Source organism: Eretmochelys imbricata, chromosome 7, assembly GCF_965152235.1.
Source record: "Eretmochelys imbricata isolate rEreImb1 chromosome 7, rEreImb1.hap1, whole genome shotgun sequence".
In the NCBI taxonomy this organism is placed as follows: Eukaryota; Metazoa; Chordata; order Testudines; family Cheloniidae; genus Eretmochelys; species Eretmochelys imbricata.
Window position 1 is genome coordinate 53,959,235 of NC_135578.1, and position 13,310 is coordinate 53,972,544.

The window sequence follows — 13,310 nt, forward strand, 5'->3', positions numbered from 1 at the left end:
CAATCTTTTATTTGGGGGAAATCCTCTGAAGTAACCCAGATTCTGTTACAAGGTGCTGTTTTGTAGTGACATTTCTGACTGAGCATAGCTCTTGAGTCTGTTAATGCTGCTCCTAGACTGCCAGTAAAGATTCCCCAGTCATGGTCATGTGCACACTAGTGCAAAGCACTTGACCAGCTTTCCTTTGGTGTAGTTGAACACCGACTGCAGCTGTCACCAGTTTTTCTGTCTCTTGACAATCAAAGTATTAACTGTTGTAGACAAATTGTGTGTCTGTAAAATTTGATGTCTTTGTCCCTAGTGCCTCCTCACTACTTCCAGCATTTGGATCATACCGGCAAGAGAGTGGATTTCTATGATCGACCTGAATTATCTTTGGGCTCCTATGAGTTTTTGGCAACAGTCAGCTACTGTAAGGTACAATAATGTACAGTTAGTGCAGTGCTATGATGTTAAATAAATCCCATCTCCTTTGAGAAACTAAGCTGAGGCTGAATCAGCTGGATTGACTTTCTAGCTGGTAAAGTCCATTGATGGCATTTCCTTATACATCTGAAGCAGGTTAGATTTTACATACTTGCTTTCCACTGTAAACTAAGTCAGATCGCACATCCCATAATATCAGTAATTGTTACCAGTAACTAAAACCATATCTAGGAAAGTACAAGCAATCTCTCCACAGCGGCAGCTGCATGTTGTTTGCCATCTGCTAGAGAAGACAAGTTTCTGTTGCCTGATAGTCATCGGGAATTGAGCAGGTAGAGATGGGAACTAATGCGATAGAGCAAGCCCCTACAGCAGTTACTGGCAGTAATTGCACTTTGTAAAAAGGGTTTCAAAGACACAAGTCCAGTAAATCTGATCACATATTTGAAACACTGGAATAGTCTGGAAAACTCACCTGCTTCAGATTCTACACATTTGTCAGTTTAAACAGTATCCTAATTTTTCAGACACTTTTTTTTGTATTAGAGTTCTATTTTAAAAATACTCATCTGTTTGCTGAAAAGGATAGGAAAATAGTTTTCTAAATGTTGCAGCTTTTTAGTGACCATGACCATATTTTTGATTTTACTGAGAGCTGGCAACACAGCCTTCAAACACATCTCCACATTTCAGACAAAACAGCTGACTGGGATCGTGGGGTAGAAGGCCTTCCCCACACTCTTTCCCAGCTTAATTCTATCCCATCCTCCTTGCATCTCTGTTCTCCATATTCCTCTCTGATTCTTGCCACCAGTTCTGCCACCCTCTTAAAGTCCTTTCTCTCTTTCTCCTTCTTCCCTTCCCTTCCTCCCTGGAAGGAATCTGTGTCTCCATTCTCTTCTAATAGCTTAAAATTCCATTTATGCCAGTAGTGAGGCATTCACTACCCTGTTGCTTCAGTGGTCCGTCTGTCCTGTGCTTCACTTTCCATTCTGATTGTAGACTGCAAAGAAAGAAAGTGCCTCTTCAAAGCAGAATCAGTGCTCTGAGAAATAAGGACTCCCAGCTCTGTGGGAGGAAGGTCTTCGTTCCTAGTGCAAGACACTAGCTTCCAAAGCCTTCTAGAGCATGAGAGTTCTGGGAAATCCTGCCTGCCTGCTGCCCGCTCCATCAGGCCTGGTCCATGTAAATAGGAGCTTCCTTTATACCAATCCTGGTCTTTCTGCTCAGTTGCTCAGTGACGCTACATTCCTTCCAGGGCTTGACATTAGAGCTCTTCCATGCATGATTGTGATGTGTCAGATGCTAGAATTCAGACATACTTTAAATTAATTGGGTGGGAGTGGAGAAGCAAATTAAACACCAGTATCTTAGTTTCTGCTCTTGACTGATTACTAAATAGAGGTCACTGTGGTTTTAAAGATGACAGTTTGTCTGAGTAGCAGAGCCTTTGTATGATCTCCTCTTAAGCATGGTGTAATGTTTTTCTTTCCCTCTTCCCACAGAATAACAAGTTTCCCAACCCACCTGCTTTCATTTTCATGATTGATGTGTCTTACAATGCTGTAAAGAGTGGCTTGGTGAGGCTGATCTGTGAAGAGTTGAAGTCACTCCTGGATTACCTGCCCAGGTAACTAGCTCCTTTGTTCTGTACTGTTGCAGCCAGTAACCTCAGCAAAGCCGCCACCCCTCTATGCCTTTTCAGAGGGGACGCTCCCTTTAGAATGCTTTTACTGCTGGTGAAAAGTGAAGGTTGACAGCATGCATGAGCCTGGCAAGTAGCATTGCAAGCCTCCATATCCTGGCCCAGCAGTGTGACTCAGCCCTGTCCTGAAGGGATAGCATTGAGGGTGGTCGCCTTCAAGGCCATTCAGTCTGTGCCCAACAAAGGAGCCACTTAGTACCGGTTGTGGATACCTGTCCACTAGGAACGATGGTACAGTTATCCATTCTCTGGTCCTGGTTTGTTCTATTTGATTCAGAATATTGCAGCAGTTGTGTTTTCAAAGACCCCTGTGATGCAATAAGTGTCCTTTATTTTACAGGGAAGGCAACATGGAAGAGTCAGCCATTCGGGTGGGCTTTGTCACTTACAACAAAGTGTTGCACTTCTATAATGTGAAGAGCTCATTGGCACAGCCACAAATGATGGTTGTGTCGGACGTAGCTGATATGTTTGTGCCGCTGCTTGATGGCTTCCTGGTGAACGTGAACGAGTCCAGGACAGTTATTGTCAGGTAACAAGGACTGGGGTAGAAATGTGTAGTAAATGGCTTGTCAAATGGACCCATGCTGTGTTGAAATAGGATCCAACTCTGATAATGCCCAGTTGTACAATGCTTGGCTATAGTATTTCTGAATCATACATTTAATAGTGTTTAGGTATGACTTAATATTAAGTATGCCCACAATGGAGCTGGCAAGAACAGGGAGGTGCACTGTGATTGGGGGTATCCTTACGTTGCCAGGATGCTGCAACTCTAATAGCCTCTACAAAGTTTTATATGCGCCAGTTTGTTAGAAAATGCTGAAAGACAATAATCAGCACATGATATACTGGCAACTGATGCACACCTTGGAATACAGCTGTACTTCACTTCATTTTCGGGGTTGTCTGAGCTTGCTCCACTAGAACTGTGACTGAACTGGCAGGAGGCTGCAAAATGGGACCTTAAGAGAGGCTTCTTTAGAGAAAAATCTGTTAGACTGTGTCACTGAGAGCAGGCGATCATAACGGAGTTCACAAAGTCAGTTTATCTGAGGTTACTGCTTCGTAGCTGAGAGTTGAAGTGACTGTGCTGACTAAATTGATTCTGTGGGGAAAGATGAGTGAGTGGCTTACATAAAACTAATAAGCTTTTGAGTACTTGATGGGCGCTGTTTGGCTGGACTGAGTGGGACAGGGACTTACTCTTATTACCCAGAAATTTAGAAAGCAGCACAGTGAAGCAACTGAAGGGGAATGAACAGAAGACCATAGAACCTTTAAGCTAGAAACTAGAGTTTGCTCACTGTCTTGCCTGTGATGTTCCTGAGGGACAAAGAAGAGGAAGCTCAGATCATAACTTTGAAGGAGAAGAGGAAGTTATTAGAAGAAGCATCAGTTGGGGCCATAGAATGTGCACTGAGGAGACAAATGCAGCCAGAGAAAGTGGATGAAGAGATGACTAAAGATCAATTTTTTAAAGAAACTCAATAGCATGCAGGTTAGAGAAGGATTAGTAATCACTATTTACAATGCACCTCAGGCCCAAAGGTCACCAGCTGCAGATTTAGAAGGTGAGCTTTGAATCCCTTTTGATGATCTCCTTTTCCCTCTTTCCTGGCAGTTTGCTGGACCAGATCCCGGAAATGTTTGCGGACACAAGAGAAACAGAAACTGTCTTTGCCCCAGTGATTCAGGCAGGAATGGAGGCACTGAAGGTTTGTTGACATGCTGTTGTGGGGAGTTGGTTCATTCTGTTAAGTTCTGTTTTTATAGGGGAAGCACCTCTGTTTAGAGAATCTCAGAGCTGTTCGTAAACGAGGTTGTTGCTCCCCTCGGGTGTGTATTCAGTCGCTGGGGAATGCTTAACCCACTACTGAAAGGCAGGCACCTGTGTGGTTCAAGTTAGCAGCTCTTTAACCTGCTCAATTAATTGTTTAGGATAGAAAGTGAAGAATACCCTGTGCAACTGAAACTGCGCAGGACTAACTGTAGTTTAGAATAATTGCCTGAGATGACATTCAGTCAGGTCCCTGGGGTTGATATGCACATTGTTACAAAAAGTGCCATCAGAACTTGGAAGTGGTTTAGGACCTTGGTTTTCTGTCTCCTCTGAAAAATTGCTCTGGCAGTTGCTTTAGTTCTGATTCAGAGAGGACACCACCACTAACTTGCCAACATCACTTTTGCAAAGCACCTAGACCATTTCTGAAGATTTCCCATCCCAATACCTGACCCAGCTCAAACCTGTATGTGTTGATCCATTGGCTAATCATGTGAGAGTTCCCTAGAAAACACTGCTGATACCTGTTCATGAGAATTGTGATCCATATTCACTTACACTGAGAGGAAAAGCAAAGATAAGCCATTCAGTATCCCACTCATAGGGTATCTAAGGACTGGGGGATTTACCTGCTGGCAGTTTAACCATTAAAAAGATATCTCAGGCATGGGATAGTGATTCAAAAATAATAAGCTGAGGAAGCTGTTTCCAAAATCCACTGCATTCCTTATGACTGTACTTCTGTTTCACCCACAAAACATGGGAGCTATTAATCTCAGACAGGTAGGCTCATGAACTGCTTGGTCACATCAGTGAAGGATTAAGTACCTAACTAGTATAGAGGAACCAGACAGTGACGATATAGGCATTTAATATAGTCCCAGAGATATTCTTCTTGAGAAACCCACTGTCCCTCATCAGCTCTTTCTCACCTAAGCAATTTCATCCCCTCCCCTGTAGGCGGCAGAGTGTGCTGGCAAGCTCTTCATCTTTCACACCTCATTGCCCATTGCAGAGGCCCCAGGGAAGCTGAAGAACAGAGATGACAGGAAGCTAATCAACACAGATAAGGAAAAGGTAACAATTGATGTGTTGCTTAGAAGAGAGTTTGTATTGCTCTGTGGTAACCTAGAAGGAATCAAGAAGAGATGTAAAGTCTCCATAGCAGCTAACTGAAAATCTTCTATCTAATGGCTGCCCTGTTCCCCTTGGGTTGCCATATGAAACGGAGTATGTGTTAACTATAAGGACAGAAAACACTTCTGTGTTGGAGACACAAGTGGGTAGTATTAGAATCCAGAACCCAAGGGGGGGGAATAATTGTATTACTAAGAAGCTCTGCACCGTCACTGTAGAAGGCTTAAACCTAGTATCTATTTAATCCTAGGTGGGAAGGTGCCTCACATACCTTAATGCCCTGAAGAAATATGTATGTTGTCTGTAGCAGTTACATTGGTCTCTCATTCCTTTTTTTCCCCACTCCCTTTCAATCTCTGTACTCTGTCTGTCCTCCCTAGACTTTGTTTCAGCCTCAGACGAGCTTCTACAGCAACTTGGCCAAGGACTGTGTGGCCCAGGGCTGCTGTGTAGATCTGTTCCTTTTTCCAAACCAGTATTTGGATGTGGCAACACTGGGAGTGGTTCCTTACCAGACAGGTGGCTCCGTTTATAAGTACGCCTATTTCCAGGTAAGTGCTTTCTTGGATCAGGCTAGCACATGTTCTATACAGGTGAACAAAACCCATCACTTAGTTGTCTGTTTTCTTTCATGGGATATGGGCCATTAGTGAGGATCTTAGCTTATACTTGAATCTCAAGATTATAATTTACGTTGTTTTGTTTGCTTTACATTTCTGACTTATTTGTACCAAGGGCAAAAATAAACCTGTGCTATATAGTTTCTTAACTATAAGAAAAGGTCAATAAAAAGTGAAGACCATTATCAGCCCTATAACAGTCATCCCAGTGTATTGCCTACAGGGCAGAACCTCCCAGCAGTGCTGGCTGCATAGAGACACTTACCTGAACTAGCACAAGTTGGAATGCTATCTTCCTTAAATTACCAGATGGAGAAAGCTTTGCTTTTAAGTTAAAACATCAGAATGCTCTGCAGTTTAAGATGAGCGTTGAAGTTTCTGCATTCTAAAAATGTATGTCTAAGGCTTACTGACGAGGCTAAATTAGGCTTCATTCATAATAGATGTTCATTCCAAATGGATGTAATGTTTGTGGGAGAGATGGGGAGAATCTGGAAGGAAAACTGCACAGGAGGAATAGGGAATGAGTTCATATTCTGGCAGCTCTCAAGGAAGAGGGAAACTTCAAAGGGTTTTGAAAAGTCTCCAGATAAACACTTAATGGCTTCTTTTGTCAAGATGAGCTGGATCAAGTGTTGTGCTCTGAAATGAGTGTTGTATACAGTGTCTCAGGCTTCACATCATGAAACTTGTCTGTAGTTGGGCCTAAATCTGTCGTGTCCTGAAAATCTCATATTAAATAATACCAGGGATTCAGCACTTCAGAAACTGACTGTAATCCTCTATATGTGGGGTACAGTGGCCAGAGATTTCTGTTTCCATCACAGTGGATTGCAGGAACTCTTAGCCGGAGTTCTGCTCCTCTTACCTAGTGAATCCCCTGTGGCATTCTGTGGTAAAGGTTTTCTGAATCCCTCTCATTAACAGTCATTGGTGCGGTGGTCACCAGCAGTTTGTGTGGAGTGGGGTTCCCTACACACACTTTGAAATAATATGTATACAGACTAGGATTTTTAAAATCCTAGTCTGATATTTTTTACTCACTAGAAAGCTTTTGAAAGAAGTGGCCCCTAGGGCTTTTAGGGGAATGGGATGTTGAAATCTGTGAGAAGGCTCTTTGGGGGGAAGGGAAAGGGAAGGGAGGATTTGAGATACCTTTGGTCTATGTGCGTTGAAGCCTGTAGAGCAACTCAGATTTTTTTGGTGTGTCGGGCCTGACTTGGTGCTTTGTGTTCTAGCTGGAGACAGACCAAGAGCGGTTCCTGAATGACTTGCGCAAAGATGTCCAGAAGGAAGTGGGATTTGATGCTGTGATGAGGGTGCGCACAAGCACGGGTGGGTATTTGCATTGCCTAGACTTAATAAACTGGCTAGTAAACATGAAGGGAGTGGGAAGGGTCAGACACACACACAAAGCCTGGAACGTACCAAGGTTAGCCTGCGGACTCTGCCCTTGTAAAGCTCTAAAATCCATGGGATTATGGCAAAACTGAATGAAAAGCTGTAGCAAGAGATCTCAAGGTAACTTAGTGTCCCTGATAGACAAGGTCTGCCGCACCTTCCCAAATGCTGCCTGCTAGACTACTCTGCTATAAAATGTGACTTGTTCACCTTTGAGTGTCCTTTTTTTCTTTTAGGTATTCGAGCAACTGACTTCTTTGGCGCTTTCTACATGAGCAACACAACAGATGTGGAGCTGGCAGGACTGGACTGTGATAAAACCATCACAGTGGAATTCAGACATGATGACAAACTGAGTGAAGATAGTGGGGCGCTTCTTCAGGTGAGGCAGAAGACAGTCTGCAGGGAAGGGGTGGGGTGAGAACTTTCAAACTAAAAAATGTGCTGGCATGCAACCAGACCTTCTCCAGATGGAGTTACAGGACCATTGATCTTTGGAGTGACAGCATCCCCCTGTGTAACTTGCTATAAGGTTCCCTCTTTTGGAATTAAAATCACTTTCTCAGCTGTTCATACACTGGCCTATAAGGCTGCATTGCTGAGGGGTTCTGCTAGATTCCGTACTTGATGGGTGCGCTCTCCAGTTTGAATGCTGATGGCGTATTGAAAGAACAAGTCTTCCATCCTCCCTCATTGGCTCATGGTGAAACTTTCACAAGCAGTTCCTTTCCTCTCTGCCCAAGCCATACAACCAGCTATTTCCCTTGGGTCCTTCTCCCATTCCACCTCCTCTTCAAAGGCCTCCAGGCAATACATTTTTCAAGACTCTCTAAGCCAGTCTTCCCTACAGAGTCATTTTCCCCCATATGTGGAACTATAAAGAAGTTCAGTCTCTTTCTGTTTGTTGCCTTCTATCCCCTATTCTTTGTCCACGTGCTCTTGGCTTTGATCGTAAATCCTTTAAAACTAGAACAGTATCATCTTAATTGTCTGTCCAGCTATCCAAGCTGTGTTTGGAATAGTGGAAGTTCACACATGGGAGGGACTCAATAGGTTAAGTGCCTTCTAGTGCACCACATGAAGGCTTTTATATAGGAAGGAAGAGGCACAGTATGTTGGTTGAAAAACCACTAGCTTTTCAACAAAAGGATTGATGGACAGTTAGCTCTAGGGTACAGCAGGCCAAACCCTAAATCACCTCCCCTTTCTGAGGCTCAGGTAGCTAAACTGAGGTTACACTCGGATTAAAGGGTTGGATGTTAACAAAATGGGATTTGCTGATTTGCTTACTGTAGTAGGACTGAGTTCTATTTAACTGTTCTGTCATTCTATACATGTCTCTTTTATAGTGTGCTCTGTTGTACACAAGCTGTGCAGGACAGCGACGACTCCGCATTCACAACCTCTCCCTGAACTGTTGCACGCAACTTGCTGACCTCTACCGGAATTGCGAGACAGACACACTCATCAATTACTTGGCTAAGTTTGGTAAGAAACTGTCTTGGAGAGAGAGCTAGTCTTCCTATTACATTATAGATCTCTTTCACAGCTAGTGGCATTTGTTTTTTACCTTCTTTCACCAAAGACTTGGCCAGGTGGTGGTCAGAGTTTTCAAATCCTTGTGCTCCTCCAGTCTCTTCTGTCCCATAGACAGTTGTGATCATAGTACTCTTTGTCTGGACAGGAGGGGACAGACAGAAGGCACAGCCTTGCTGCCTGTTGAGTCAGATGCCAAGACTGGTCGGTGGACTGGCTGAACAAAAGGAGGCATGCATACGTGTGTAGCTATTGCCACCTGCATACATCCACTCCTGGTTCCAAAGTGCTTTTCCCCCCTTTAATGTTCCTGAGTTCTTCTGCTCCAGGCACGGAAAAACACAAAGTTGCTCCCAAATCCAGGCACAGTAGTTAAACCGATGAACATCCTCATAGTGCCAAACCAGTGTGTATTAAAAGTATACGAATTAAATAGGGTTTGAGGAACTGCAGAAGCCATCTGTGCTCTCCTCTCCAAGAGGAAGAGAGGGTCACTTGCATTCCACAGTGACCCCTGCTGGCCCCTTAGGGAATGGCATTGCCAGGCTCTACAAGGAGTCTCGACAATTTGTCCTTGCCCAGAAGTGTGGCTGGCTGTGCTGTAGGGCCTTGAAGGTGTGTGTGGGGTGGGGAGACGGAGAGTATGCATTCAAACAAGGTAAATGGGGATTGTTTGAGTTTCCAGTAGGAATGTGTACACTCTTTCCCACAAAGGAAAAAAATGAAGTATAACTCATTCTATAATGTAAACCATCTGAGGTTGCTCTAGGTTTCTACGCATGGCTACAGTAAAGATTTTAGACCACTTTATAAGTTAAATGTCATTAATAATGATTTAACTTCCCTGCTGACATGTTTTTTCATGCCTTCCTGTGCAGCATATCGTGGGGTTCTGAATAATCCAGTCAAGACAGTGCGAGACACGCTGATCAACCAGTGCGCACAGATTCTGGCATGTTACAGAAAAAACTGTGCTAGCCCCTCTTCTGCTGGCCAGGTGACTGCTCGTGCTTCGGTTTGGATGGCAGCTTTGGGAGGCTCAGTTTGAGGAGGGAACTCCTCCTGTCCCATTTTAATCTGGGTGGAGTGCTTTACTTAGCAGCTGGGGGCAGAAATATAACCAGATAGTTTGGAAGAGAAACTCTGTTCAGAGTGACTTCTCAGGTAGACTTCCCTGACATTGAGGCACACCAGTCACCACCTCCTCGGGAGAAACTTAGAATATCATGAGCCCTGTGATTCTTAGCAACCGGTAATTTATGTGATACTTGACCTCTTAAATAGAGGCCTCCATAGCGGGGAATCCCATTCCTTGGGTACTAGGTTTCTTTGAATGGCATAACACTTCAGTATGTTCAAGTTTAATCATGGGTCTTTTAAATGTTTTGGGTGGAGCCTCTTCAGATTTATTCCAGTGTTGGGCAAGCTTCCTTTGTATGGCTCTGCTACTACAGTATTTCTCAAGCACTATTATGATGTAAGAGAACCACAGGGTGGGTGTCTGAATCTCAGCATCAGACACCTTAAAGAAGTAAGGATGCCATAATAATCCAAAGTGTGTTCCTGTCTGTATGAACTACACACATGTCAAAACTAATAGGCCTCCAGAATTCTAAGGAATTGGAACTGATCCACTGTGATTTCCTTTCTAAATTTGCCCCTCTTTTTTATTTTGTGGTCATTGAAATTACCTGCTGTCTCATTCAGTGAGATGGCTGATTAACTTCTGTCTCTTTATTCACCATCTTGCCATTTGTAGCTGATCCTCCCTGAATGCATGAAGCTGCTTCCTGTGTACTTGAACTGTGTGTTGAAGAGTGATGTCCTGCAGCCTGGGGCAGAAGTCACCACTGATGACCGGGCCTACATCCGCCAGTTAGTCAGCTCCATGGATGTAGCGGAAACAAATGTTTTCTTTTACCCCAGACTTCTGCCTCTGGTAAGTGCTTCTGTTCTGAGTACATTCGGGCCTTGTTACACACCACAAGTAGTCTTTATTCCAGAGACTCCACCTTCTCTCCTCCCCCCATGGGAGAGGAGTTGAGATGGGCCATCCAGCAGGTACCTTTTTAATACCATATATGTTGTGTTTACTACCACAAACTGTGGATTTGACAAGGTTTTTAATCCTTCTGCCCTGTGGAAATGGGTGGGTAGGGTCCTATGTGCTCTTTTGCAGTCTGGAAAATCCTCTTGCTGCATTCTTGTAATCCTACATGACAGCCACAATCCTTCCAACCTAGGAGGACTGGATGGGATTTTTCTGACACTGCTCCTTAATTAAATGGGAAGACCCCTGGAGTTACACTAGCTACAGAATGCACTCCCACCCCAGGGGTCAGTATTGGGATTGCGGAGTATTGGTGCTAGGGACATGAGGCCCATCTGTTCTCGTTAGCAGTAAATCGTATCTAATCTGTATCACACCATACTCAGCAGGAAGCATGTTATAGCTAATAGTGCAATTCGTTCTTAATTGGTGCAGCATTGCAGATTGGTACATGATTTAATGTCCTTTTTTTGAAGAAGGAAATGTATGAGCAGGTACCTTATGAGTCAGAGAAACTGAAAATCCCTTAAGGCAGGAATTGGTGTGGCTCGCAAGACTTAGGGGCATTCATGTAGCCCTAGCTCTGTAACATTTGTAATTCCCAGCGAAACGTTACTAATTCCGAGCTAAACATTACTAAGTAAGAATGTCTAACGAGGGGCTCGATGCATTTAATATTTGAACAGACCAAAGTAGATGTTGACAGCGACACCTTACCAGCGGCAATCCGGAACTCTGAAGAGCGACTCTCTAAGGGTGACCTGTACCTCCTAGAGAATGGATTGAACATCTTCGTGTGGGTAGGAGTGAATGTGCAGCAGGGCCTGATCCAGAACCTCTTTGGAGTGTCATCCTTCAACCACATCAGCAGCACTCTGGTGAGCTGGATAGTGGGGAGCAGTCTAGGAGGAGGATGTGTGCAGGACTTCCAATAATTGGAGCAATGAGCATCCAGCTCAGAAGGTCATCATCCTAAAATTTCATTGAGCACTTTCATTATAGCCTATAGGAAAGAACATTTTATCCGTTTGATTTAGCTGGCATGAACATCAACTTCAGAACTCTACTTATATCCGTGTTCACGAAAGCAGGTCTGGGAAAGCTGGCCAAAGCCCAACATAGGGCCACATGCATGAGACAGTGAGAGATGTTTTTTATTTAGAAATCTTAAGAGTCTTTTGCAGAGATTCTCCCACTGCATCGCTTGAGGAGTGTGGGAAGGGGCTTACTAACAGCAGGGCCTGTTCTCCCACCCTCCAATCTGGCAGATCCCAGGGCCATCTGTATATAATCTGTACTTGTGCTTTGACCCTTGTCTCCTTAGCAGTGCAGTTCTAGTGCCTGGGGTTGTATTAGCTTTTCCTGGTAAGTTTGGGCCAGAGGAGGAACAATAACTAGCCTGCCCATTCCTTCCCTGGACTGCAAAGAGACCTCTGGAGTCTGGGGGAGACAGTGCCTCTGAGCTGGTTAGAGCTCCCTTTTAGCACAAATAGGTGGAGGTTGATCTGGACTCAGAGGAAGAACACATGCATGCATGGTCACAATATGCCCAATAATATGGTCATATGCTGTGTTCTAGGTGAGACCTCAAGCCCATTTCACTGTCTTTAAACCCAGGACCTTCCTTCTGGCTAGCATGTTATTCTGTTGTTTTACCTAGCTGGTGACATTAAGGACAGTTAAGAGGCTAGCTATACCTAAACTATTCACTTTCAGAGTTCCTTCAGTCTGATTTCTAGCCACTTGCCTAGCTGGGCAAGTTATTTTTATAGCTTATCTGACCAAGCCATTCAGTGAGGAGAGCATTGCCATTATGTGCCAGGCAAATAGGGTAATAGTTCTGTATTTCTATCCTCTGTTGAACAATCTCGTTTTAAAAATTGTCTTTCCAGTGACTTCACCTATTCATGGCTAGCAAGTAGCTAGAGTGGCCTGAAAGCCTGGACTTGAATGTGTGTGTGAGATGAGGAAAGCAGCAAAACTGGTTATTGACACTACTGTAATTTTGTGTGTGTAATGGGGATGTGGTCTTTTGCATTCCAGAGTACCTTGCCAGTCTTGGAAAACCCCTTCTCTAAGAGAGTGCGATCCATCATTGACATGTTCCAGGCACAAAGATCCCGCTACATGAAGGTAAAGAACTTGGCTCCTAGTTGTGGCTCTTTAATCTCCTTCCACTGCCTTTCCTGAGCAGGTGACACCAGTCCTACTCTCATAATCTGTAATATCAAACCCGTTCTCAGCCTTCTATTACTTGAAATTAACATGTCTGTATGATCATGCTGTTGGCAGTGAAGTTCTATGGCATAACAGCTGTTGTCTTGCTGGAACCTTACCTTGCATTTCCGGCTCACTGCATTTACTATGGACATTAGGCTGGGGCTCTACTTTCTTCCAGTGTCCCAAGGGGTAGTCATATATGTAAAGCCCTGTGCGGATAGAAAAATTTGCATCTGTATCCGATCCATGATCCGCATAAATTGTCCATGGATATCCATGGATTTGAAAGGCTCTACTAACAGCTCCAAAGATCAGTGCACAAAAGTGATGCAGGGCTGTGCCAAACCCTCATCTGCGTGCCTCCCTACCCCCCTTTCCCCCAAGACTTCCCACCGCCTGCTCCGCCCTGTCATACTGCCTTCCCTGCTCTGG

General features: G+C 44.2%; 1 protein-coding gene across 3 annotated transcripts in view; it reads left to right on the top strand.

Moving 5' to 3' along the window:
- SEC24C (SEC24 homolog C, COPII component) overlaps nucleotides 1-13,310 on the top strand; it is a 62,131-nt gene that overhangs the window by 42,045 nt on the left and 6,776 nt on the right. For all 3 annotated transcript variants that reach the window (XM_077821049.1, XM_077821050.1, XM_077821051.1), the window contains 13 exons: nucleotides 302-417; nucleotides 1,932-2,056; nucleotides 2,472-2,663; nucleotides 3,756-3,849; nucleotides 4,875-4,991; nucleotides 5,432-5,602; nucleotides 6,910-7,006; nucleotides 7,309-7,454; nucleotides 8,422-8,560; nucleotides 9,487-9,605; nucleotides 10,368-10,547; nucleotides 11,345-11,536; nucleotides 12,702-12,791. In XM_077821049.1, the coding sequence (XP_077677175.1) occupies nucleotides 302-417; nucleotides 1,932-2,056; nucleotides 2,472-2,663; nucleotides 3,756-3,849; nucleotides 4,875-4,991; nucleotides 5,432-5,602; nucleotides 6,910-7,006; nucleotides 7,309-7,454; nucleotides 8,422-8,560; nucleotides 9,487-9,605; nucleotides 10,368-10,547; nucleotides 11,345-11,536; nucleotides 12,702-12,791 (1,778 nt within the window). The remainder of the gene's footprint in view (nucleotides 1-301; nucleotides 418-1,931; nucleotides 2,057-2,471; nucleotides 2,664-3,755; nucleotides 3,850-4,874; nucleotides 4,992-5,431; nucleotides 5,603-6,909; nucleotides 7,007-7,308; nucleotides 7,455-8,421; nucleotides 8,561-9,486; nucleotides 9,606-10,367; nucleotides 10,548-11,344; nucleotides 11,537-12,701; nucleotides 12,792-13,310) is intronic.